This window comes from Fonsecaea multimorphosa (assembly GCF_000836435.1).
Source record: "Fonsecaea multimorphosa CBS 102226 unplaced genomic scaffold supercont1.26, whole genome shotgun sequence".
NCBI classification, from domain to species: Eukaryota; Fungi; Ascomycota; class Eurotiomycetes; order Chaetothyriales; family Herpotrichiellaceae; genus Fonsecaea; species Fonsecaea multimorphosa.
The window spans coordinates 170,823-195,537 of NW_015971660.1; the positions used below are offsets into that span (position 1 = coordinate 170,823).

The 24,715-nt window shown below is 52.0% G+C and overlaps 11 protein-coding genes across 11 annotated transcripts; 6 read left to right on the forward strand and 5 right to left on the reverse strand.

The window, feature by feature from the left end:
• Nucleotides 1–899: 899 nt before the first annotated feature.
• Nucleotides 900–1,967, forward strand: Z520_09811 (uncharacterized protein; the record flags this gene model as incomplete). Its single annotated transcript, XM_016780305.1, has 1 exon — nt 900–1,967. One exon carries the CDS (start codon nt 900–902, stop codon nt 1,965–1,967), a length of 1,068 nt encoding a protein of 355 aa, XP_016628548.1.
• Nucleotides 1,968–2,081: 114 nt separating this feature from the next.
• Z520_09812 (uncharacterized protein) lies at nt 2,082–2,996 on the reverse strand (the record flags this gene model as incomplete). Its single annotated transcript, XM_016780306.1, has 1 exon — nt 2,082–2,996. One exon carries the CDS (start codon nt 2,994–2,996, stop codon nt 2,082–2,084), a length of 915 nt encoding a protein of 304 aa, XP_016628549.1.
• Nucleotides 2,997–3,475: 479 nt separating this feature from the next.
• On the forward strand, nt 3,476–4,192 carry Z520_09813 (uncharacterized protein; the record flags this gene model as incomplete). Its single annotated transcript, XM_016780307.1, has 1 exon — nt 3,476–4,192. One exon carries the CDS (start codon nt 3,476–3,478, stop codon nt 4,190–4,192), a length of 717 nt encoding a protein of 238 aa, XP_016628550.1.
• Nucleotides 4,193–5,979: 1,787 nt separating this feature from the next.
• Nucleotides 5,980–6,694, reverse strand: Z520_09814 (uncharacterized protein; the record flags this gene model as incomplete). The annotated part of the gene is made up of 2 exons (XM_016780308.1): nt 5,980–6,518; nt 6,568–6,694. The coding sequence occupies 2 exons, from the start codon at nt 6,692–6,694 to the stop codon at nt 5,980–5,982; spliced, it is 666 nt and encodes a 221-aa protein (XP_016628551.1).
• Nucleotides 6,695–9,214: 2,520 nt separating this feature from the next.
• On the forward strand, nt 9,215–11,057 carry Z520_09815 (uncharacterized protein; the record flags this gene model as incomplete). The annotated part of the gene is made up of 2 exons (XM_016780309.1): nt 9,215–9,588; nt 9,638–11,057. 2 exons carry the CDS (start codon nt 9,215–9,217, stop codon nt 11,055–11,057), a joined length of 1,794 nt encoding a protein of 597 aa, XP_016628552.1.
• A 175-nt stretch (nt 11,058–11,232) lies between these two features.
• Nucleotides 11,233–12,165, reverse strand: Z520_09816 (uncharacterized protein; the record flags this gene model as incomplete). The annotated part of the gene is made up of 1 exon (XM_016780310.1): nt 11,233–12,165. One exon carries the CDS (start codon nt 12,163–12,165, stop codon nt 11,233–11,235), a length of 933 nt encoding a protein of 310 aa, XP_016628553.1.
• A 490-nt stretch (nt 12,166–12,655) lies between these two features.
• Nucleotides 12,656–13,180, reverse strand: Z520_09817 (uncharacterized protein; the record flags this gene model as incomplete). Its single annotated transcript, XM_016780311.1, has 1 exon — nt 12,656–13,180. One exon carries the CDS (start codon nt 13,178–13,180, stop codon nt 12,656–12,658), a length of 525 nt encoding a protein of 174 aa, XP_016628554.1.
• A 1,086-nt stretch (nt 13,181–14,266) lies between these two features.
• Z520_09818 (uncharacterized protein) lies at nt 14,267–15,220 on the forward strand (the record flags this gene model as incomplete). Its single annotated transcript, XM_016780312.1, has 1 exon — nt 14,267–15,220. One exon carries the CDS (start codon nt 14,267–14,269, stop codon nt 15,218–15,220), a length of 954 nt encoding a protein of 317 aa, XP_016628555.1.
• A 3,423-nt stretch (nt 15,221–18,643) lies between these two features.
• On the forward strand, nt 18,644–19,495 carry Z520_09819 (uncharacterized protein; the record flags this gene model as incomplete). Its single annotated transcript, XM_016780313.1, has 2 exons — nt 18,644–18,728; nt 18,936–19,495. 2 exons carry the CDS (start codon nt 18,644–18,646, stop codon nt 19,493–19,495), a joined length of 645 nt encoding a protein of 214 aa, XP_016628556.1.
• A 217-nt stretch (nt 19,496–19,712) lies between these two features.
• Nucleotides 19,713–20,729, reverse strand: Z520_09820 (uncharacterized protein; the record flags this gene model as incomplete). The annotated part of the gene is made up of 2 exons (XM_016780314.1): nt 19,713–19,855; nt 19,916–20,729. The coding sequence occupies 2 exons, from the start codon at nt 20,727–20,729 to the stop codon at nt 19,713–19,715; spliced, it is 957 nt and encodes a 318-aa protein (XP_016628557.1).
• A 680-nt stretch (nt 20,730–21,409) lies between these two features.
• Z520_09821 (uncharacterized protein) lies at nt 21,410–22,024 on the forward strand (the record flags this gene model as incomplete). The annotated part of the gene is made up of 1 exon (XM_016780315.1): nt 21,410–22,024. The coding sequence occupies one exon, from the start codon at nt 21,410–21,412 to the stop codon at nt 22,022–22,024; it is 615 nt and encodes a 204-aa protein (XP_016628558.1).
• Nucleotides 22,025–24,715: the final 2,691 nt, after the last annotated feature.

Here is a 24,715-nt window from a genome sequence, read left to right on the forward strand (position 1 = left end):
CGATTCGTGGTCTGAGCAGTCGATCTGAACAGGTTGCTGAAGGGGTTTGGAAGAAGGGCCTATCGATGTTCTGTTTGTCTTATGTGCTTATGAGGATTTGAGATTCGAAGGGTCGCCGTGTGGTACTTTCTGCGGTGAAGGAACTCCCAACGGTCTCTAGCCAGCCAATCAGAAGGCGCGCAAATGTCAGCGACAGAATTTGACACTTGGTGGTCCAGGTCCAACTGAAGAGACCGCAGCTCATATAACGTGGAATGATGATTGCCTTATTCCTGTGTCTCGACTCTGACGCTCCTTTTCTCGCGACTTCAACGCCCCTTCGCTTTTCGGTCGTCGGTCTTTGCAGGCCGATATATCTAACTCGGCTGAGACGCCGCGAGCTGACAGCCTTGTAGAGCGAGTGACCGAGATGACCGAATGACCGAGAAGAATAGGGGTTATCATCCACTCTCAGTCAATGTGTCTGTAAGAAGACTCAGCGGGGCGTTGAACTGCACATCGTGTCTTTCTGTTCTGTCAATGCCTCTCAGCTTGCGTGAGTTCTCACCCTCCTTGAGGCTTGATACTTGCGTCATCCTCTCGTGGTTGCTTGTTCACGGCCACTGCCCACGATGGGATCCAACGTTCGAGGCCTGGAAAGAGCGCAGTTCAACAGGAAGGTGCCTCCCACGTTGTTTGACTCCCTCTTAAGCTTGTCTTATGTGTCTGCAATCTCTCTCTTCTTCACATCGCTCCCATCCCAACATCATTCATTTTCCAAGCGTCGACGCTTGAGCTGGGCTCGTGCCGCCTCTTAGCAGCTGTATCCATTCATCCTGTCTCTATCTCTTCACTCCACACCAACCAGACGCTAAGTCTCCCTTTCAATCACACCGCTGCTCATCAGCCCGGCACTCAAGATGCAGAACAAAGTCGTCTTCCTCTCCGCCATCCTGGCTTGTGGTTCCGCATCTTTTCTCTCCGACCAGAATAGCAAACTCGTCGATGACGGCCTGGACAACAACCAAATCCGCAGTCCGCTTTTCACTCAGGACATCCTAGCCCTTCCCAATCTCCCTGATGAGCTTCGAAAGAGGGCCACAGACACGGACCTGTGCTTCACCATCAATCGCGATGATTGTGAGGACTCAATGATCAGCTTTCTTGCCTGTGCTGCGGATACAAATTCCGGGGAGTGTGTCCTTGGTGCAGAGTGCGTCATCACCCCTAAAGAGTGTCTGCCTGAGGTCAAATTGCAGGCTCGCCAGGACGGCGGCGGCTCGCCCTTCGACCCTGAGCTCTCTCAACGATCCCCAGACGATGTGGAACCCACCTTGAGCATCCTGGTCGACTCGAACGCAGTTGATGAAGTTCCCCTCGAGACCCGACAGGATGCAAGGATCAGTGACGAGATCCAGGCAGCCATCCCGGCTGAAGTCAGAAACGCAATGCTCAACAATCCCGATGCTGCCGAGTCTCTGGCCAATGTATTCTCCGGTGGCTCGAAGCCGCAGTGGTTTGCCAGGCTGCCTGCGAGCGTCACCAACTACTACGCCACCATCACCCCTCCACCCACCATGACCGGCTATGTCATCAAGGACACAACAAATGACCCAGAAAGGCAAAGTCTTGACAACTGGGTAGCATCTGTTCAGTATTACAAGGACCTCATCGCATCTGCCTCTCTGTCGGCGGCTTCCGAGTCGGACTATGCCAGAAGGATGTCAAGAGCGGCGGAGGAAAAGTCCAAGTGGGCAAGCGAAGAAGAGGACGGACAATTGCAAACCAGCGCATGGGAGCAATCAAGGTTGGCTGCGTCTGCGTCTACCCACGCTGCCGCTGAATCAAGCTATGCTGCCTCGGCGTCTCGGACCGTTTATGGACAAAAAGCTCAAATTGGACAAGGATCCACCGCCGACATGCAACTGGCATTTGGTTCGAGCATCGTTGGGGCTGTGGTGTGCCTTGGGTTGGCTTTTGCTCTGTAAGCGACTCGGCTTCAATATGCCGTCGCTATGTGAGGGATTGGAGGGACGTCCGGGCATGAGCATTCCGCATTCATTAGTCTCCAGGCATTATTGTTAGGCAATGAGAAGTAATCATCACCTCCAACCTCCCACTCTTCCTTCGTCCCACCGTGCTCGCATCTCTCTTCTCTTTTCCAATGTCGTGGCACCTTCTCTTATCCTCCTTACCCACTCAGTGACTTCCTTCTCACTTGCCTTGCCATCGTTGGTGCCTCCATAATAAGCGTCGTCATCAGTCCCACCCTCAAGGAAACTCTCTTGCATAGCCTTCAAGACTGCTTCCTGCTCATTTATACTCGATGCCAGCCGCTGATACATCTGTCTTGGACCCCAAGGCGCCAAAGCATCGTCCATCTCAGTCTGTTTCCTGCGCCACTGAGTTTGCAGACTCGTATGGTTCAGTAGCAACTGAGCCGTGTCGTCACGCAGGGCACGAAGTTGACTCTCAAGATGAGCAACTTGTTGGGCGAGCTGAACGTTCTGCTGGATGGCCCTTTCCATTGGGGTGAGCGAGGAAGCGTAAGAGGGGTGCTGGGAGGCTAGGCTGGCGACGAGGGAGGGGTTGTTGAGCAGCGGCTGGAGTTCATTGAGAGGTTTATTAGCGACGTTGGTTGGTAGCCAGCGTTCGGAAATGGACGGTGGAGGAATGGGTTGGTAGGGCTCTTGAGGTGGTATCGACTGATGTGACTGGAATCCGGGAACTGGGGAGCCTGTCGGATGCTGTTCGATTGGGAGTGGTGGTTGCGGTCGAGGAGAGTCTACTTTGTTGGGCACAGCTGGGGCAGGAGCGGTAATGGATGCTGACGAAAGAATCGGTGTTCCAGAGCGGCTGGGGTCGGCACTTTGAGAGAGATGAGATATGGGTTTTGGTGGAGGAGGGGGAGGTGGTGCACCAACTGCGCTGGTTGGTGATGTCGGAGGCGCTGGCGATATAGGTACAGCAGGCGGCACAGCCCCAACTGGCGACGAGGTATAGAATGACTCTGACATTGTTGCAGAGAGAAGATGTTTCTTCTGGAGGATGTGAGATGTTCCAAACCTCCTCGGGAGCTGTATGTTGGGGGACGAAGTGTAGTGGGCAAGTGGGCTCAGTAGTGGAGCGGAATTAATTATTCAGCCTTGTGGGAGATTTGCGGAGAAGGACGAGGCTGAGCGAGTGAAATTCTTAGCTCGATCTTCTTGCCTGCTCGAACTTTGCGACTTTAACATTGTTCTCTCGCTCATCTCCCCTCCCTCCCATCACATCCCTCTAGAGTGTGTCTACCCTGAAACATCCCGGGTATTCTTCACCTTGTGCGCTTCCACAGCTTTGTTCGCATCTCTGCCACCACTTCGACGTCGAGTCTGCGTTCGATCCGCAAAGCGCCTAGACTTTCTCCTGCGCCAACCTCTTTGGCGTGCAACCGCCACCCGCGAGTCGACCGCTTCTTGTCCGACCGCTAAATCTACAACACCACGATATTGCCAAGATGGACTATCAAAATCGTGCGGGCTCCAAGTTCGGAGGTGGTGGTGTAGCCTCGCACTCCGCAACAAACGCCGATCGTCGTGAACGGCTGCGGAAGCTCGCCCTCGAAACCATCGACTTGGACAAAGACCCTTACTTCTTCAAGAACCACGTCGGCTCCTTCGAATGCAGACTATGTCTTACAGTCCACCAGAACGATGGCTCTTATCTCGCCCACACTCAGGGCCGGAAACACCAGACAAACCTGGCCAGACGTGCCGCGCGGGAACAGAAGGAGATGCAAAAGGATGGAAACCTGATGGGCGCCGGGGGGATGATGGGTGTGCAAGTGCGCAAAAATATGGTCAAGATCGGGCGTCCGGGGTATAAGATCACAAAGATCAGAGATCCCCTCACGAGACAGGTGGGCCTGCTATTTCAACTGCTGTACCCGGAGATCGCGCCCAACGTGCAACCGCGCGTCCGATTCATGAGTGCGTTTGAACAGAAAGTGGAGGATCCGGACCGGGATTACCAGTACCTGCTGGTGGCTGCCGAGCCGTACGAGACGTGCGGGTTCAAGTTGCAGAGCAGGGAGGTGGACAGGAGGGAAGGGAGATATTGGACTTGGTGGGATGCGGATGCGAAGGAGTTTTGGTGCCAGGTTCTCTTCAAGACGGAGAGAGATGAGAGATACTCGAACGTACCGGGGTTGGCACCGGCAGTAGGAAAGAAATGAATGAGGGAGTGAAGGCATTCGATAAATCGAAGGATGGGAAAAGTCATGGGATCCGGTTCTGGTTACGTCCTTTTGTTCGGTGTTTCGCTCTAACCTACGAGACAGGCATTGAACAGTGAGATTCTTCTCGCGGGCACCCCGCGGCTATGATACCCCCGGATAGAATTCAAATAAATGAAAGGCATCATAACGGACAAACATCGGACTCCTCTTCTCCATTCGTAACTCTTGGGACCCCTGCCCTTGCCCTGCATGGTCATATGCGAACCTCTCCTGTTTGAATCCCTTGACCGCCCTCACTTTCGCCATGGGACTCCAGCATCAAACAATGCTGCTCCTTGGGCACTTTTTTGTTGGGCTGTATCCTCACGAGCGCTGTTTCACATTATAACGATGCGCAAGTCTTCCCCAAATCTGTGCCTGGATGCTTTGCCCGCTTCGGATTTGAATAATAGTTGAAATCACATCCCACCTCTACCTAGGTAGTTTTTCGACCAGTCCTGCTAACTCGTATAATCCGTCCCTGTGTATTACAGTCGAAGGTTCTCTGCTGGGGATATACGGCTGGGGCGCCCCGCATGTCAAATATACGGCGTACGTGGTACTTTGTCTTATCACTCCCCGCCATAACCTTAGAGGTCGGTGTTCGACGTGTTATGAATCAATTTATCCTGCGAGGCCTTCAATGGCCCTTGCTCAACATCCACGACCCTGTTTAGTATCCAGGACTGTCTCCTAGTCCAAAAACCAGACAGGAGTGGAGAGTCTTCTTCTTCTGGGAGACAGCCGAGCGTTAGACCCGCCAGGCCTGCTATTTTGTTTGATTCGCCCAGGCGAACAAAATAGCGGGCCGAGTGTTTAAGTCGTGGATACCTAAGGATACTGCACGCCTGGCCCCCCAAAACCATTTCAATCCGGAAACTCCCCTCTCAGGACTTAGTCGTAGAATTGTGCTCGTCTTTGTAATTCATCCCCTAGGAGTACCGAGTACACTCTATCTGCTATCCCTGACACTAAATTGGCACCTCCTTGCTCCGTTGTGAAGTTGTGAACTTCCCAGTTCTTCCTTAGCGAAGGACTTCGGTAAGGCTCCTACTCGCAGTCCTTGAAGCCTGAAGTACCACGAATTTTGTAGGCTCACGAGTAGGCCCAGACAGGGCTACGAAATGGTCCTGGAACCTTTTGCAGCGGCGTTGCGTACGTTATGCTGGATGTAAAGAGAAGGGGAAGGAGAAGTTGCCGCACGTCACAGGGAAGAAGGAAAACGGAGCCTACGAGGGCGGATGGACGCACTGGCTTCGAGCACTTTAGGCATCGTCCGTCCGCATGCGGGTTTTTGCTTCGTGTCCTAATTATCTATTCGTAAGCATTTTTGTTGTGCTTAAGGCCCCCTTTCCAATCAATTACTGTACTACTGGGATTTACCCACTGGCTACACAATAAGTTGTACAGGTAAGTAGATAGAGTCTAGTGGATAACATTGGAAATGTGGCCTGACATCATGTTGAAATATGTCTCTCGAAATACCTATACCTGGCGCTGACGCGATTTTTAGCGCCCACCAAGGATACCGGTAGTATCAGGAACCCTCTGACACGGATACTGGCCGAGTCAGGAAACGTCTGACTGGTTACGGTTATAATTCGTCAAACAGAAATAAACACACAGCCAACTGCCGTGGAAATCATCTTTGTTGAAGCGCGACTGACAGATCTGATCACCTTGCACCGGCAAGTCGAGCCGAATGCCATTCTTCAAGCAACGCCCCTTACAGGGTGACATTACCATTACTTCTGCTTGGTCTCCTTGATGGCGCCAATGGCTTTGTTTGCCCTTGGACTCTTGCTTGACTGTTGCCCCTGCTTTGGGTTGCTTCCATCCTTGATCGGGGGCGGCGGTTCCTGTTTTTCAGCTCCTCTTTCTCCTCGGAACGTCCAATGCATACCCTGCGAAACGTCAACCACGTCCGGCTTGTATATGTCCGGTTGGGGTTCCTTTCCCATCATCAGCTTTGGTGGTGCTCGTCTGTCAACATGGTCTTTGCTCAGTGCACTGACGACAAACGCCATATTACCCGCATGTGTCTCGTGACCGACTCTTTTGCTCATGCTGTGGTCTGACCCCACCAAGGTTCGGACGCTGAGTCTGTCGGATAAGATCATTCCAAACTTGATTGTCTTTGCTTGGCTGTAAATCGCTGTAGCGAGAGACGACGGCCCACACGGATCAAAGAGAAGCTTCTTGCGCAAGAGTGGAGGCTCTTGCTTTCTTCCACTGGCGGCGAGGATCCATGGGTTTGTGAATTTGCTGGGATGCTCTTTGGCGACTGAGCAAGGTCAGATTGTGGCCGCGGATACTGATATGTGTCTTCTCACCTTTGAGGTCGACAGTATCCCCATAGAGGCCAGTACTCAGGTTTAGAGTTTGCGCAGTCAATTTTGGGGGAAGAAAGCTCTGTGCAGGGCTGCCAACGCTGAAGAGAGGTTCGAAGCTGGCATCCATGCTGTGATATGGTGAACTTTGGTTGCAACAGCGTCTCACTGCCAGCGGTGGAGTTCGCACAAGAAGAGTGAGGAGTGAGCGAGCGTGAGATTCTCACGGGAAAGGCACAACAAGGGATTGGAAAGCTTCAGGAACGACATGGCGAGTTTAACGTATTTAAACCATACTTCTGAAATGTCCAAAAGGCGGTCGAACCTTTGGTTGGAATCCGCATTGCCTGCGAAGTCAGGAACCCATGAGAGAAGGAAAAAGATTGTGGAAGAAAGACGACTCGAGTAGAACCAGCATTGTAACTTGTGGGCCTCGAAAGGTCGAGCTAGATTCCCCACCTCAAGCAGACAGGCCATGAAAGGAGTCCCGTTACTCGTGCAGCTTGACAAGTTAGAGAAGTCCTGCATGTAAAACCAGGAATTAAAGTTTTGTTGGGAGATTTTCACGGCGTCGAAGCTGGTATTCTGTGTCGATTTCGATTTGTGCCATAGTGATAGCTGCCTGGCGCTTTGACCAGGCTATCACGGTCACACATTATTCTTTGGCTGAGCGTCCTCAAACCCGTTAGCCCACATCCACAAAGTGGAGCCGAAGTCGACAAGGACTGCAAGCTGCATGATCGCCATGGTTCCGTCGGAAAGTTTCTTTTTGGTTCCGGGTTTTGGGGGGATTCGCAAGGGCAAAAAGTACCCTCCCGCTTTCATCGAGAGGCATTTTGTGACTTATGTAGGATTCCCCGATGACGGCTTCACCATTGCCTACTCCCGCGAGACAAGAAGGCCTCAATGCAGAAAGTGGCTGAAGTTAAATAGTCAGTGGCTTTTGCATATAGCACACATGTCATCCAAACACCAAGCTGGTGGTTGTTGCGTGACCAATAGTATTGTAGGAATGCATACCGTCAAGTCGATCGACAATGGGTCGTCTGGCCTGGAATCGAGTTTGGCCCGTGGCGCATCATGGAACAATGTACCGCTCGTATCCCCCGATGCTGGCATATTGGCGGTTATAGTCTGCGTTAGCAAGTAGCGGGGGACCACCGGGGAGTTCGGACCGTGTGCGCCTGTCCGGGCTGGGAAATTAGTACACAGGATGGCCTCCTCCGAGGGCTGCTCGATTTACCACACATAATCTTAGAGCAAGGTTTCCAACTTGCTTTGAGATTAGCGGCCCTCGAAGCCTCCTTTTTGAACCCCTACGCCGCGATTGGTCGTCTTCGGAGGACGATGGTCGCTTTTTGGGAGCGAAGCAATTCTTTTGGTCGCCGCGCTCGACTCTAACTTGCTCAATGCCGTGCTGGACCTTTGCGCCGGGGAGCGTTATAGCTGGCTCGACCCTCTTGTAATCATCTGGTCCGTCTCGATGGGTTTCCAGAAAGTCTGACCTGCAGCAAACGTCGCACTCTGTTCCGACGACAATGAGATAGAGACGTAGATGAGCCTTAGCAAGACAGATCACTGAAGCGTGCAATAGCGGAAACACCATAGGCCCCACAGGCATAAGTGGCCCAAAGTGGTTACATTGTATGAAGGACTATGTACCTAGCTCAGTGTCCTTCTGCTTGTAGACGAAGCCCTACATGTGGAGGCAGGGACCAAGTAGTTCTCACCAACTGCAGTCGCCGGGTTCTCGCCAACCCAAGTTCACGCCAACCCGACTCGCCGAGTCACGCCAACCCCATGTTCGAGGTCTAATGATCTGCCGTAGTCTCCGCAGAAGCCTACGGCGAAATAATGACCACCTAGGTACATATCACTCATGTTCCGCATCCCATCTGCGGCCTTAGCCTCCAGCAGAAGCACGATTTGTCCAGCCGTTTCTTTGTTGGTTCAGAAGATCACCTGTGGACTCGCACTCCCAAGAGGTGCTCTCGCAATAAGAAAAGTTCTTGCGGCGCGAATTTACTGATCAGTCTGTGGGGAATTTCGTCTATTGCAAGCAACCTCATTTCTCAACCAACACTCAGTAGTTTGGTCTCAATTGCAGACACCCTCTTTGGGGGATAGCTATGTCATGCGGCTTGAAAACTGCTGGCTAATCTAGGTGCGCCCGATCCCGTGAGCGTGGCCTGCGCATCAACGTGGCCGTTTCATATCGCTTGAACCCTGGTCGAATTCGACGCCTTGCCAAAAGATACTGAGTGTCACGCTGCACGCTGTCTTCAAAGCTCATTCGCGCATCATGCACTCACCAGTACGCATTTCTGCCGGTGTGTGTGGGCAATGTCTGCAGTGGTTTTGTGTCTCTGAGGCGGTCGACCTGCATTGCTTGAGCGATCGTGGATTGGTTGGGAACAGCAGGGATGACGCCGAATCAATGTCACAGCCTCATTCTTGACAATCCGGCTGTCCCGACTCCAGGGCACAGTGAGAGTAATAGATGGAGAGCGAGAAGTCTGCAGCCCAACTTATGATGTGTTTAAAGGAGAACATCTCCCGGGCAAGTGACGCAGCCTGACTTTGTTCACCACTCGATTACCTCGATTCTTTGAGCGTGCAAACAGCTTTTGTCGGCTTTCAATCTACCAGCATGGAGCCTTTGGGTCTCGCATTCTCGATTGCGCCCTTACTGGGAGGTAGTATGAAGCTCGTACGTTTCTACCGCGGATTGCAGCGTGTCCCGGATGACCTCGATCGAGCGGCAGCACGTTTGGAAAGGCTACACAATAACCACGAAACCCTGTCGCTCTTCTACAGCAACCTTCCAGAGGAGTACAGACAATTTGTTCCGGACCCAGCTAGGGCGAGCGTTTTGTTGTCAGAATCACTACCCAAAGCACTCACGAAGCGCTCTAAGATAAGTTGCTTGCGTTGGTTGACAGGTGACAGAGAGGTATTCGAAAGACTAGCGTCAGAAGCGGAAGGAGAGATCTCAATGGCTGGATCTCTTTTGCATATACAACTGTAAGGGGCTTTATGAGTTGAAAAGAGAAGAGCTTATATCTTCATGCAGGCTTGCCGCACAGACGGCGAACGGGCTGGTCCACGATCAGCTACCGCGTTTAGAAGCATTCCCAGACCCTCAAGAAACGGAAACAACAGTCACCGAAGCGAAGAAGTGGGTCGTCACAAAAGAGAATGGTTCTCTTGTTACATTTCCTCTCCACTATTGCTCGTATGCTGGGATCTGGATCTTGCAAAAGACATACCGTGTTTTCAATCTGCATGGCAACTTGTCGTGGATTGTCGATTCAATTCCGCTTCTCAGGGTCGTACCTGCTCGCCATGGTACGACGCAGAATTTGCCCCAGCTTCTCATGTACATGGCAAGTGCTGTGCATCGTCTGGCCTGGCGAGGCTGGCTGGAAGCTTTACTCAGCAAAGGTCGCCTTCTGTATTCGCATGAGGTGTCTCCAGAACATGAATTCCTGAGGGCTTCTAAAGAGGGGGATGTTGTGAGGATGCAGCAACTTCTTGTTCTGCGAAAGGCTTCTCCATTTGACACCACTGCGGAAGGGATCACAGCTTTGTGTCTCGCAATCCAATATGGTCGACATGACGCTGTTAAACTACTCCTTGCTCAAGCGGCGCTCGTAGACCGAGCCTTCGGCGTCAAACAGACGTCTCCACTGTGTTGGGCACTTAAGCACAGACAACTGGAGATATGCAGGACACTTCTGTCCTATGGGGCTTCCCTCGATTATTCTACTCTCCACAACTGGTCCCCGCTATACTATTTGTGGCCATGGGACATGGCAGAAGGCTTCCGACATCCCCCAGCAGCCGAGTTCATCACCATGTTACGCGCCAGAGGCGAAGAATTTCACCTGTTACACCATAAACACGTAGACAATCATGGCTGGAGCCTCATGCACCGTGCGGCAATCTTCGCCGACCCAGCTGACTTGCAACTGCTGATGGACTACGGGGTCGATGCCTTTGAACCTGATTCTGATTTTGGCTGGACGCCGCTGCATTTTGTGGCCAAGTACGGCATCCACGAGAATTTTGCCACTCTCTTCAGGGCATACGAAAAGAAACTCGGTTCGAGTGCTGCACGTGAACTCCAAGACTCCAGAGGTTGGACTCCTTTGCATCTAGCCACCTCAAATGGCCATTTCGAGCTTGTCAGGACCTTGCTGGATCTGGGAGCCGACCGAAAAGCTCGGACGGAAGAGATCAACGACAGAAAGATGCCGGAGAGCATCCAGGGTAAGAGATGCTCACCCCAGGAGCTGGCCTGGGCGTTTGGTGAGTCGCGCGGTCATTGTTTTGAAGATTTAGCCGCTGCAATTCCCGAAGATCAATGGACCGACGCCGCTGAATATCCCGAGGAAAATCTTTGCGCAAAGCCTTTCAAACTCCCCGGACAGTTGTCGAAAGCAGTGGTGAAGAATATGGCTTCCTTCGTCCGTCGGTTCCGCCAGTCCTGACGACTGATCAATTGGAATACGCGGCTCGGGGATTTTGGATGCTGAGATACTTCCTGGACTTGAGACATTAGGACGAACGCCCACACTAGCTGCCCGCTCAATAGGGATCATTATTACATGGCATGAATATCACCTGTCTACTGCAGCCTTGCTCTTCTATTACAATGCTCTACGCTTAAGCACGCTTGAATCTCCGAAAGAACTCCATCACAAGCGGGGTTGCGTCAAAGTACGTTGGACCGTGTCGTTCTTGGCTGTCGTTGTTCAGCGGATATCTTGACGGCCACCCGTGGCCGAAGCCGGCGATTTTGTAATGCTCGACCACATTCTCCACATGCTGCTCGCTGTGGTCGCCTTTGCCTGGGGTACTCCAGACAATCTTCTCCACCTTGCCGCCGTGCAGGAAGACGCGCTTGCCCTCCAGGTCAACGCATCCGTTCCTCTTCGCCCAGCCTTGGAGCCACTCGTAGACGTCGTACGTCGGCCCGTCCGGTGTGGTTTTGCCCTCATAGTGGATCACGGGGTCCGCGTCGCCGTGGAACTCGAGAATGGGAACAGGTAGCCGCGAAGGGCGGCATGTGCTGAACAGCGGCTCCTTGAGCGCCTCGTCCCGGTAAACCGCGGCCGAAGCCATAGCGAACGCGGCGATACCGGCGGACGCCCTCGGGTCGCACGCCAGCAGTGCAGCGAGTCCTCCTCCGTTACTAAACCCTGCGACGTAGACCCGCGTGGCGTCGACAGTGTAGTCGCGCATGACGTGGTCGATCAGCACGTCGATGAACCGGATGTCATCCACTTCATCTCGAGGCGGCGCCTCAGGGTCGCCTGTCCATTGTAGATCGACGCCCTCGGGGTACACCACGATAGAGTCCGCATTGAACGCCGCATTGGAGAGTTGAGTGTGGTATTCGAATTCTTTGGCTGGTTGGCCTTTCCCGTGCAGCGCGACTATTAGCGGGCACGGGACGCCGGCCTCGTATGAGTCTGGGATGTGAAGCAAGGCGTGTCGTTGTGGGGGACGTATCGTATCGTCCTTGATGTCGTATGGGATCGACCTATGGCTCTCCGATTCTGGGGGCGGAGCGACTCCTCCCGTAGCAGGGGCCATTATAGAGACCAGAAAGGAGGAGTACGTGCACGAAATGAGGCTTGGGGGACTCAGCGATAGTTACCTAGGTACCTAGGGAGGTACCTATATCGAGGAATTGGTGGTCCTGTCCAGGGTTGAACCGTGTGACGTCACAGTGTCCCATTTCTCTCCTGCTCCGAGTCTTATTCTGAAGCGAATTCGTCAAGGTGGGTGAGATAGTAAGGTATGAAGTCAAAGACATGGCACAAGATAAGTGTATCTCAGCCCAGTCAAGCATACAGTGCAGTCGCAATGGAAGATGCTCGGTAGCCTCGCTTTAGAATCGAGGTGTCATGAATCCTTGTACCTCCCATAGACATTATCTACTAATGCCCTCCATACGGATGCCATATCCCTCAGTTTGTGCGCCTTCGCCATGCAAGTAAAAAGCAGGGTAAACCGTATCTCCACGCTCAATGCAGCATTTCCGGCATATCGTCCATTTGACGATTTTCGTACCACATGACCATTATCCAGATACCTGTGCCTTGCCCTGCAACATGACATCGCCAAATTCTTTGAGGCTGAAATCCCGATCGACAATGTTTTCCCACGCGCGCTGCCTATCCTCTTGAGCCTTTTTGCTGCGCCATGCCCAGCCGGGCTTGCCGCGGCCGTCTCGATCGTCGGACATTGCAGTTGCCTGCGCTTGTGCTTCTGCATCAGACTTCCCTTGCATGGCTGCGACTCTTGCCGAGCTGCGCGTCGCCGTGCCGTTGGCCATTGCTCGCGATGTGGGCTGCTGCTGTAAGTCTTCACTTTGGCTTTGCCTCTGCGACCGCGGTGGGGACAGCTCGCCTGGCGCGGCTGCGTTGAGGTGGTCGTTTGCAGGAGTGTGAGGGCGGTCGCTCTGGGAATGGTCTCCGTCGTTGTCGTTGTTCATGTCATCGGGGTAGAGGTTGTCGTCTTCGAACCCTTCGTCGGCGTCGATGGTGTCGTGGAGGGCGGATGGTGAGGAGGAGGTGGATGTGGTCATCGTTTCGTCCGGATCCATCTCTAAAGCACAACGCACACAGATTTCACCTGGGAACGGGTAGGTTATGCCGAGGAAATCCTTCGCTGTGATCTAGCCCTGTGTCTTCACCTTCTCTTTTTCGATTGTAGCTTGGAGGTGGTGATGATCGCTTCTCGTGGTCAATCTCTCCGTTATGCGAGGTACGGTAGATCCGCTAGGGGCCTTAGACATGGGGCATGCCGCTCGGAAATCCTGCTAATTTGGGAAGAGGGAATCTAATTCTTTACCGAGTACTTTGCCCCTATTGACTCCTCATCTGCCTACCCACCCAGCACCCACCAGCGTCCGCAATAATATATAATATACATTTCTTGATTATAGAAGTGGAACCCTGATTACTCAGTTACTACTATCGAGATTTACCCACCAGCGCTGCAAGGTAGAAAGACCAACGCGACAGGCTGTTGTCATCTTAGGTTTTGAGACTTCCACCATAGCTCGCCAGTGCACGAACTGTGGAAGGCTTCTTTGGCACCTCCTGACGAAGCCTCGATGAAAAGGCTAAGGAGTGGTTGACATGCATTGGGAGTCTGGACCTACCGTTGAATTGTTCTAGCTGGGTCCGGAAATCGAATTCCAAAGCGGGGATCGCCAAAGCTGCCAAAGCAGGAGACAAAGACAGCGTTGGTAATGTCACAGTTGTGCACCTTTGATGGATGATGTTGTCGCTTCGTGTGATAATGCTCTCAAGGGCGTTACAGACAAAGCGCGAAGTTATCCAAGTTCTTACTGCCATCGTGATCACACCTATTGCTTTCATCCATGGTGAGTTCTACCAACCAGGTCTGTCCTTGTCGTAAGCAGGTCTAAATGGTTCATTCATTGTACATCTAACGCATGCACTGAATGCAGATCTCTCCATCCATAGCCTTCTCATTAGCCCACTGATTTCATGGTAGTCACGAATGAAGCACCGCATTAAAGCGGCGTGAGGTCGGAAAATGAGACTTTTCAGCCTCGCGTCAAGCTCCATTGTTTTGACTTCCTGCCAACCTTTTTGGCTTTGCATGGTCGATTTCCCCGCGTCCTCACTCGCAAACAACATCAACCTTCAGAGGTACCACAATGAATAAACCTCACAGTATGTCCGGCGGCAAGGACCCCATTTTGCGCTTCCGTCAGGGCATACTAAGCTTTTCTTCGGCAGGAAAGCTGCAAACGCGTCCACCAACAACCCCCAAGGCTCAAGACAGAGACCAACTAGTGAAAATCGCTAAAGAAACAATCTCAGTCCTCCCTGGTCTCCTCCTGACACGCCCGGATGCAAATCCAGATGGCTACCTTTATGAAAAAGACGCTGCCACACCCCTCGATCAGAGCTTCTGTCCTAGGCTGCCAAAGACAAAAATCCGGGTCATCAGCAGCGACACAATTGACGCCGCCCTCCAACTCAGTCACGGTCCAGCACAAAAGTCGGTCTGTGTTCTGAACATGGCAAATGCGATTCGCGCAGGTGGAGGATTCAAAAATGGTGCCCTGGCTCAAGAAGAAGCCCTTTGCTACCGCACCTCTCTGCATTTCACTCTCAAACTGCGCTTCTACCCAATCCCAGACAAAGCCGCCATCTACTCTCCTACTGTCCTCGTGATCAGAGACAGTCTTGCAAATGGCCATAAACTTCTTGATTGCCAAGACCCGAGAAAGTTGCCGGTCATCAGTGTCGTCAGCGCTGCGGCCGTCTTTCAACCTAGTCTAGGTCACAGCCCGGCCGTGACCAACCAGGACACGAGTAAGTTCTACGCCAGGCGAGAAGACCGCGAGATGATGAGGGATAAAATGCGCGTTATCCTTCGGACCGCCATCAAGAACAGACACCGCAAGATCGTACTTGGTGCGTTTGGCTGCGGAGCTTTCCAAAATCCACCAAAGGAAGTGGCTCGCCTCTGGTCTGAAGTGCTCCAGGAACCAGAGTTCTCGGGCGGTTGGTGGGAGGAAATTGTCTTTGCTGTGCTTCGCCAAGGGTCGTCAGACAGCAACTTCAAGTTATTCTCACAAGAGTTAGATGGGGTTCTGGTATGAAGTGGTAATGGACACTGTGTGGCTACTGGAGGGAGCTTTTCGATGGCGTTGAAAGCCAAATGAAGCCTAGATGAAAGCAGAGAAGCATTTCCGGCATGGATTAAACAGCACGAGGCAGGCAACGCTCTGCTCACGAGTCACTTTGGCATTTTACGGGCCAGCGGCAAGGTCCAAGATACTCTTCCGTCACTGAGTGTTATCGAAATCATGGTTGGCAGGAGACTGGAAGGACATGCGTTGTTCCCGTGGTAAACATCATACGAGAAGACGATGAATGGAGTCAACAAGTTTGTCTCGACAATTATTGAACTTTTCATGGACGACCCATGAAGACTGTTGCCTCACGGTGCCTTCCACCGCAGCTCTGAGTTGATGGTGCCATGAAGGGATGTTCCTCCACCATTGACTTAGGGCTCTGCTGTGGCTTGCGACTGCCACTGCCGGTATCAACTTCGCTTCACAGTCTACGATGCAGGAACGGCGAGCACAGCATTGTCCCCCAGTCAAGACCCAACCAACACGCATCCTCTTCAAAGAGTTCCAGCAGCAACGTCACCTCTCTTTCATGCATATATTCCCCAATCGGTGTTTCGGTGTGGTCAAAAGCTTGAGCAAAGGATGATATTCTCTTCGAGGCGCGTGCTTCTCTATTTCAATGCTTGTCCGTTAGTCCAGAGCGCGCTCTCTATGGGAGACAATAACTTTGTTCTTACGGTAGTGTACAGCATTCCAGCCTCTAGTGCGGATAGTTGGGCATGATGGTGGAACCATTCTGAGCTCGCATATCGAAGCCGCCTATGTGATGATTGTGGTTGGCTGCCAGTGACATAGGGACAGGGGATGAAGGGTAGATACCCGGGATGTTGAAGCTGTTGCTGGGCACGGATGCTGTCTCTGGATAGTTGCTTGTTGCGCAAGAGTCGCCACACGAACGGGGCGCACATGATCAAGATAGTTATGATGCCGAGAATGGCCTCGAGCGTGATTCTCATGTTATACGATCAGGTCAATGGTCTGTTCAATGCCCTGTTCGCCCTCTTGACAAAATACGAGCTGACTGTTGGGGAATTGGACACTGCGCTTCCTGGCCACGATATGAGAAGAAAGGACGGTACCAGTCGCTTGAAGGGGAGATTGGGAGGGGTAAAAGCCAACCAAGTTCATTCTGCACACATATATATCCTGCACATGCACTGTGGCCATGCTGATTGAGAGTACGCATCACTTCCTAAGGAGGCCGTTGCAATTTTTTTGATAGGAATCAATATAGGATACCAGAATACCGGATCGAATACGGCCCCAAACATGCTTCTCGAGGACATCTGAAGCTACGCGGTATCGATATACCGGATCTCGTACGACGAGGACACAGCAATTTGCATACCGGGGAATCAGAAACCACATGGAGATGAGACCAATGATATTGGGCTATCCATCATCGCACAAATCCAGAGAGATACAAGGAAACGCCCGTCACCAGGGGTTGATGCCTCCTTTTTGACTAGCGAGCTCCCTGGTCTTCAAGTACCTACAGCAACCACCCCATGGTAGGGGCCTGGAACGTCAGCTAGGGCGGAGTCAGCTTTTCGTCACGGATCATCCGTAATAGACTTAGCTTCGTGTTATTACATGTTGTTGAGAGTCGCCTGCAGCATCATGTACTGGCTAAAGCCGGGCGTTCACGCCCCTAACGCAAAAAGGCCGGTCGAGGCATGCAAAGGACGCGCCCCTGCCTGCTCCCCGTCTACTGCGCCACTTCCAGGCAGGCAGAGCAAGATTCCTGACAGCCCAGGTACGGGCCTTCTAACATTTTGAAACTACGAGGCGGTCAGTCTGCAACTGGGCTCACCAACGAACCCGACAAGAGCCCTCGTGGCGGGACAAGGCATCTACTCGCCTCCTGCAGCTTCGACGTTTAGATAAATCAAGGTTTGACGCCATAATCTTCTGGAAAGAAAAGCAAAAAGGCAAAAAAGCTCAGCAGGCCGCTAGGCTGAGCGCCCCTTTTCGACAAGAGCGCACTACAACCACTCGTACGAGTACGGATAAAGGATTCTCTAACACAAAAAGCTAAATTGTCGATCGCAAAACGGCGCCGGCAAGTGGGACTTGCACTCGTATCCTGTGTGTTGTCAAGGTGGAGCCGACGAAAGACATCAGCCTTGACATGGGTGAATACTACCTACTCAGTAGGGTTCTGGACGCGAGCGAGTCAGCCACAAAAAGCCTCGTCTCGTCAGTGGTCACATAACAATGTTAATCACCTGGGACTAACTCGACACGGATGTGACAAGAGTGTGACAAGGCCCGCCTCCCGCCCTCCAGCCCAATCTCTCTTCCCTCTCCCCACTTCCCTTCCTTTCCTTCCTCTCCTTCCTCTCCTTCCTCTCCTTCCTCCCCTCTCCCCAAGGATCTATCGAGCCTTATTCCGAAATTTTTCTCGGAAAGTTTCTTTTGATAACGGTGCTTGGACACCGAAAAAGCGGTCCCCACAGTGGCGAAGAGAAATCCGACTACGGATGCACAAATCCGTATCGAGGCGTGCGTAATTAATCGGGTTGTGGGCCGAAAGTAGTACCCTAGGACTGTTACCATGGCATCGACCTATCCCGGGTACAATCACTTCTTCCAAAACGCAGACGATCCTGGCGCGAAAGGAGTGCCTTACCAGCTACTCTTCTTCTTTACCCAGAATCATACCTACAACCGTTGCTAGATCGATGGTCGAGTTTGTCGAGAGCGGCCAGAAGGAAACATACTCAGGATTTACGTACTTTCGCCGCCACCTCTAGGCGGCATATACACACAGCCCTGGCCTGGCGACCCTGAGGAAATAGCTACGGACGCGAAGCAAATGCACGCGAAGATTTGGGCATCTTGAGGCCAAGTTTGTGGGTCGCTGCAGAGGTCAGGCTATGCACAATGGACCCGTATGTACAATGAGGCTGCTCAAGCCATGCTACAGCGACTTCTGCCCCTTGACGTAGAATTTGTTGAAGATGACGACGTATTACATGCGTGAATGTGCTCCATGTGGGGCGTGCATTTTACCCGTTGCTCTGGCATTTGCAACTCGCAGAAAGGTGCCGTGTACGAGGTAGTACAGAGCAGAATCAAGCGCCGTTGATTCTCATGTCGGCGGTAATACTCGGTAATACTCGGTATGGGTCTTGGGGATGTCCAATGAGACCGCAAGAGGTTAGCGCCTTGGCAGCTTGCCGGAGCCAAGTTTCTCCGCGTGCTGCTTCGTCCAACGACTTCAAGGCTTCCATTTTGGACAACTGACTATCCATGAGATCATATGACACAACATCTGGATCTCTCATCGCACGTCTCTGGTGTTGCTTTCGGGGGTAGCTGGACGTAGACCACGAAGCATCAGGTCTCCGGCCTTCTTCCCTTGGCCGCATCCAGATTAGCATGATGAGCACCGCAAGACTTCGGAAAACATTCAAGTATCCTTCCGAAGATGATGAGGACATGTCGCACGAAGAAATGGACGAAGAAGGTACGTTTTTTTTTCTGGCACAGAGAGCAGAGAACCATTCATAAGATGCCCCCCTGTTCCTTGGGAACCCGGAGTGCCAGGAATCCTTTCCAAGCTTTTGCATTTCACGTCATTTTCCAGCAGAGGGAGATCGGTGTTTGACCCGGGGGGTTCCCCACCAATAAATATCCTGACAAATGTTGTTTCTTATACAAAAATATCGAACAGAACAAGAACACCTCCTCCAGAATCTCCAGGCCTCGGAGACTTCCACGAATGCCATCTACACCATGGTGTTTACAGGCCTGCCACTCGTCGTCACCCTGCCATTCATGTGGTACCTCTCGAGGTCGACGTCGAGAGCCATGGCGTTTCTGTGCCTGTTGAGCATCACCTCACTCGCCTCCAGTGCCTATATCATGTACATGATCCCGACATCGACCCCGATTGGATCTCTCTCCTCCGGCCCTACACGCACCACCTCCTCCACCACACGACAGCGACAGGCGCACGGCACGGGAGTCTCTCAAGGGGCCTTCCTCTTAACGTCCAGCGAGAGTCCCATCAATCAATACCTGCCTTACCTCAACGCATTCATTGACGCGCTGCTGTTCATTGCGTCAATGGGTTATCGCTCGCGACATGACGTCCCGGAGGGTCTGTGGCTGTTTTTACTGCTTCCGGGCCTCATTTTTGCAATGGTCTTCATAACGAGGAGAAGTATGTCCGAGGTTCATGCGGGATTGGCTGAATTGGAAGGCCTGAGGTACGAGTATAGGGGAGCTTGATTTTATTTGGTAGACAAGTGCCCAGGGCGGCTCTACCACAAAGGATGTCCGATAACATTTTTGTACGATGGTGGGATACGGTGTGTTTTCTTCAACGCGTGGAAATGGGCGCATAATGAAATAGGCATGACTCTTTATACCCAAAGTTTGAAATATTGACAGGCCTGGTCGCCTCGGCGTAATGATACAATTGGGCTCAATGCCATGTATGGCTCTATTATGCAGGAATCTTCGCAGGCTCTGCCTCCACCACTGGCTTTTCAACCTTGGAGGGTTTCGGGAGCTGTGGGACTTCCGGCCAAGGCTTCTTTAACGCGTCCTGGATCATGACCAGACATCCTTTAGGACCACTCACGGCTCCTGCCGGCGATTTGTTAGCATGACGAGTCACCTTGTAGCAGCAGCGGAACAGTCACTCACCATGTACAACGACAATCCCATTCTCCGCATCCGCCTGCAAAACCTTCAAATTCTGCACTGTATTCCTCTGGCCACCCATATTTCCGGCCATCTTCTTGCCGGGATATACACGACTACCACCTCCTTGACTCGGACCCACTGAACCATGCGATCTATGGCTGAGAGAGTGACCGTGACTTCGCGGCTGGCCTTTGAAACCCCATCTCTTCATCGGGCCAGCGAATCCCTTGCCCTTGCAATTCGACCGAGTGTCCACAAACTGTCCGGCCATGAACCAGTCGGCTCGAATCTCTTCGCCCACCGGTAGCAATCCCTCTGGCCCTCGAACCCGGAATTCGCGTTGATATCTTTTGGGGCTTACGCCCTGGACGGAGTAATGGCCGAGCATGGGCTTGACCACATTCTTGGGGTTGATTGTGCCGCTGCCAACGCAGACGGCATAGTATCCATGTCTTCTCCGCGTCTTGTGGCTAACCACCTGGTTTCGATCCAGTTGTAGCACTGTGCAGGGTATTCTCTTTCCAGATTCGACATCATATACCGCGGTCATGCCTTTCTTGATTGCTAGAGCTCCTGACCGCAGAGGAAGCGTGTCTGATCTCAATTTTCGTTCGAAGGCTGCGGCAGGCGTGGAAAGAAGTGGTCTAATGCCTGGGACGACATTGTATGGGTTGTGTTTTGGCTGTCGGTCTATTGAGCGAATGCCCATGCATCTTCTCTGAGAGCCGTTTAAGGATTTTCGGAGGAGCGATCGAGGAAGGAGGAAAGGAGGTGGGAGTGGGACGGCCACGAATCTAGGCACGGTTGGTGGCATGTTGAAGGACGCGCACAACGTCAGTACGAGAGGAAAATGGTGTGGTTTTGGGCTCAAATGGAATGCGCCGAAGAGTTCAAGGTGTATGTTCGACTTTGAAGCTCGAGTTCAACTGCGAATTGAAATGTCCAACATCAGTGGTTGGGGTCTCGACCAATCAGAGACGGACTATCAGACCCACACCAGCTCTCTCCTTTTGACGACCTCAAGGATACTTAATACTTAATATTTAATACTTAGTAGGTATTAGTAGCTGGTATGGAACAATGCCTGGCAGCGTCAATCATCCCAAAACATCCAGCCATCCTTTCACCAGTCTTGCGTGTCCGAACTCTCTTTACATCCGACTGGCCACTGCCAACCTCGTATTCATGGCCCTGCATCATCCAACAGTTTCCATTGTTATTTGCGGGGTTGGCGCCTGCAACTCCTCGTTTGACGGCTCGGGGACTTTCATTGTCACAAGATCCAGTCAGTCTGTGCTCAGTACCATCAATGTTCGGGTTTGTGCACTTGTGCAGTACCTGCTACCCCTCTCTTTTAATGAGAGTTAACAGGTAAGGTCATGAGTTGAAAGAGGGGTATTTGCTTCGGTTTTTGGTTCCTCGTTGTTTCCCTTTCAATCGCGACTTCAAAGGAATTGTCTCAGAAACCCATATTGGAAAGCTGTCAGATCCAGCATGCAGCGACGCCCTTCCCTTGTTCCTGACCTGTTCCACATCAAACGGACAACCGTGGAACCTGGATCGCCTCCTATCGTCCGTACCGAAATTTGCGGGACTTACACCGACCTCGATTCAGCTCAGAAGGTTGCACTTCGCCGCCTTGAGGATGAGGGTTTGTCTCGCGACTCTCTGGGCGACTATGCGACGAATGACATCACCCAACCTTCATCAGCATGGAAGCATGGGGAAAACGTTGTTGTCCACGCCCGGAAGGGGGACGAGGTTCATGACGTTGAAATCGAAACCACGCCAAATTCTCTGGGCGTCCGCTCCAAGCCGGGTGATGGGAGAGTAGAGGATAATCTTTTCTATGTTCTTTGCACCGTCCAGGCTGCCGATGGGTCTACACATACGGAAATCAGGGGAATACATTTGTCCCGACAGGCGGCTGTGGCTGCTGCCCGGCATGAATTGGTGAGTGGCGACCGCAAACAGGACTGGTACAAAGACTACAAAGAGGAAGTCGGGGTGGGCCACAGGGAGGAAGATGTTGAAGGACACCAGCTTGTTGTGACTGCAACTGGGGAGGAAGGCGAGAAGTACATTGTCAGCGTGATTCATGAAAGCTGAAACACAGGACTTACAAATCATCTTGTTGCGCGTCGGATGTTTCACTACCTCGATGCTTCTGCGAGAGACTTCGCTCTCTCCAATGCGAATATGATTGGGGGCAGTGAATGAAAGTACAGTTCATGCGGAGGTAATGTATTGTTCAACTGTTACATTCCTTTCTGTTCTCGCTCACTTTATGCTGTTCATGACTGTCTCTCTTCCGCGACAATCCGGCACAGTTTGTCAAACAAATGAACCCTTCAGTTAATTGAAAATGAGTCAATGACCCGCACTGGTGCACCGCGGACTCAATTCACTGTGTATCACCATGGTTGGGTCTCGCGGAGGCCTCTTCCCCAGACTATAAATACCTCCTTCCTCCTCTGCAAATCCGCAATTCCTCCAACTTTCTTTTCTCCTGTTTTCCAGATCAATTATGAATTGTTTTCCAAGTCGAGATGAGCTATACTTGTTATAGTTGGCATGCTGCTCCTGCTTGAACATGTTATATGCACGTTTTCCTTTTTGTACATGGCATATTCTCTCAGCGGTGTACACTAGATTGTACATATTTCCTCAACACTCCGCAATCGACAATGGAGAAGAGGCCACACACAGATTGGTCTTCCCCTCTACGACGACATTCTTCGACACCTTCCACGAATAAAGCTCGCACTCGAGAAGCTTGCCACCTCTGCCTGAAAGCGAGCAAATTCTCCCCAAATTATTGCTCCATGCGCATAAACTAGCACCACGGTCGCTCTATCTTCCAGTACCGACAGATCAACGCAACGTGACCGCTGCATCAGAAAGATATCAGCGACGGATATCTGGGAACAACCAATGCAGCATTTGACATCAATTCATTTCTCCGAAACCATGACTCATGTTTTGCGCCAACAGTCACCTCCCCCTCGATTCCCTACCAGTTACAGGAGGACCGTTTTCGTGGGCCAACAACGAGTCCGACTACTCCAAAGTTGCTCAAAGACTTGGACTAGCCCCTACCTGTCCATCAATTAGATGCCTCCCAAGATGAATGGTCAGAAGCAGACTTGACCAGCTTGATGGGTGGCTTCATCGTCACAAAAGGATGCACCTATGCGGCAAACCCCGCTCACAGCGTGGCTACATGCATTGCCAGTCTCGAGGAGCCCTACAAAGACAATCAACACAACGCCGTGCGACAGCTTCCTGGTTTGCCGAGACATTCTTGGGGAACAAATACAGAAACTCACGATAGCGCAGACCAGAAGCAAAACAACATGTATATAAATCATTGGCACATCGACCCTAACAATGTCCCGACTCCCAGGACAATCTTGCAGGACAACCCTAGAACCCAGGACGCGGAACTGAACCTCTGCTCCGTGCCCTCGCCCTCCTGCAACAACTCGCCTGTGTGTTCTTACGGGGGCTTCCAAGGGACCCACTCCAAGCACAACGTCGGACACAGCCGTGCCTCCTCCCGCAGGAACAACATGGCAGCAACACCACCACGGCCTCGAGTTCTTTCGAGCCCTCTTTCCAGAAATCTCAGCTCCCTGGCCTCGATTGCAGAATTCACGTTGTACACTGCTCGTCGGTCTGCTTCTGTTGCTTGTGCCACAATCAGCATCTCAGAGGCGGACATGACAGAAGTTGAGGACCCGGACAATGCCCATGGAACTGTACACAGTGCTTCAAGCGTGCGAAGCCTCCTGTGACGACGAAGGAAGATTCGCCCAAGTCGAGCAGACGACAGCAATATACCCGAAAGAGATATGCGTGAGACACTATTGAGTTTCCAAGTCGATACAATTGAAGGCTTCTATCGGCTTCTTGGGGACGTCAACAACGAAAAGAGAGTCATCTATGTTGACATACTTGATATTTGCATTATACCCGAGGACTCGAGAACAGCCGACCAACACCGTCACTGAGGAGGCCTGATACTTGTTTCCAATGTCCACAATGAGGCGGGCTAAGCTGTTGAAGAAAATCAGTCTCCGACCTCTGTAACCGTCAAACCATTCCACAAAAGATACGAAGGTTGTCCGGGACGTCTCCGAGATGCACTCACCGCTTGCGCGATATTTGGAACAGCTGACGATCAATTTCGACGACTACGGCTGCTATGGAGCCAGTCATCAGCTTGCAAAACATTCTCGGTTGAAACCGCTTGGCCACGCCTCAACATGCTGAATCTGAAATGCATGGGGGCTCGACCACCTGGCGACCCAAATCATCTATTCCTCCGAGTCTGGCCCCTTCCGAATATGCCAGTCACTGTGTCCACTATGTCGCCGCCGCCAAAGCCTGGAGGCTCGACCCATATGCCTTGCACGAAGATGAGCATAAGCTATTGCAAGACAAGTTATGTTACTCTCATGTCACGATGTATTTGGATGTTCTTAATGGCATCCTCAGGTTGTGGACTCGGAATCGCGGCGTAAGGAAAAGCCAATGTTGGAAAGGAGATCAAACGCAACTAAAGAAGAACCAAAGGCTCAGAGAGCGCCGAAGGGGTGTCAGTCAACTCCTCGCTGCACCGCGAGTCCTGACAGTGTCAGTGTTCGAAATCATGGATTCTTCTCCGACATAGAGTCGGAAGCTGAAGTCGCAAACACGGAGGACGACCAAAAAAGTTTCCCCTTTCGAAGTACCTTCGTCTGTCGATTCAAGCGTCCACATATTATATATACAACAATGTGGTGGCCGTCTCGATGC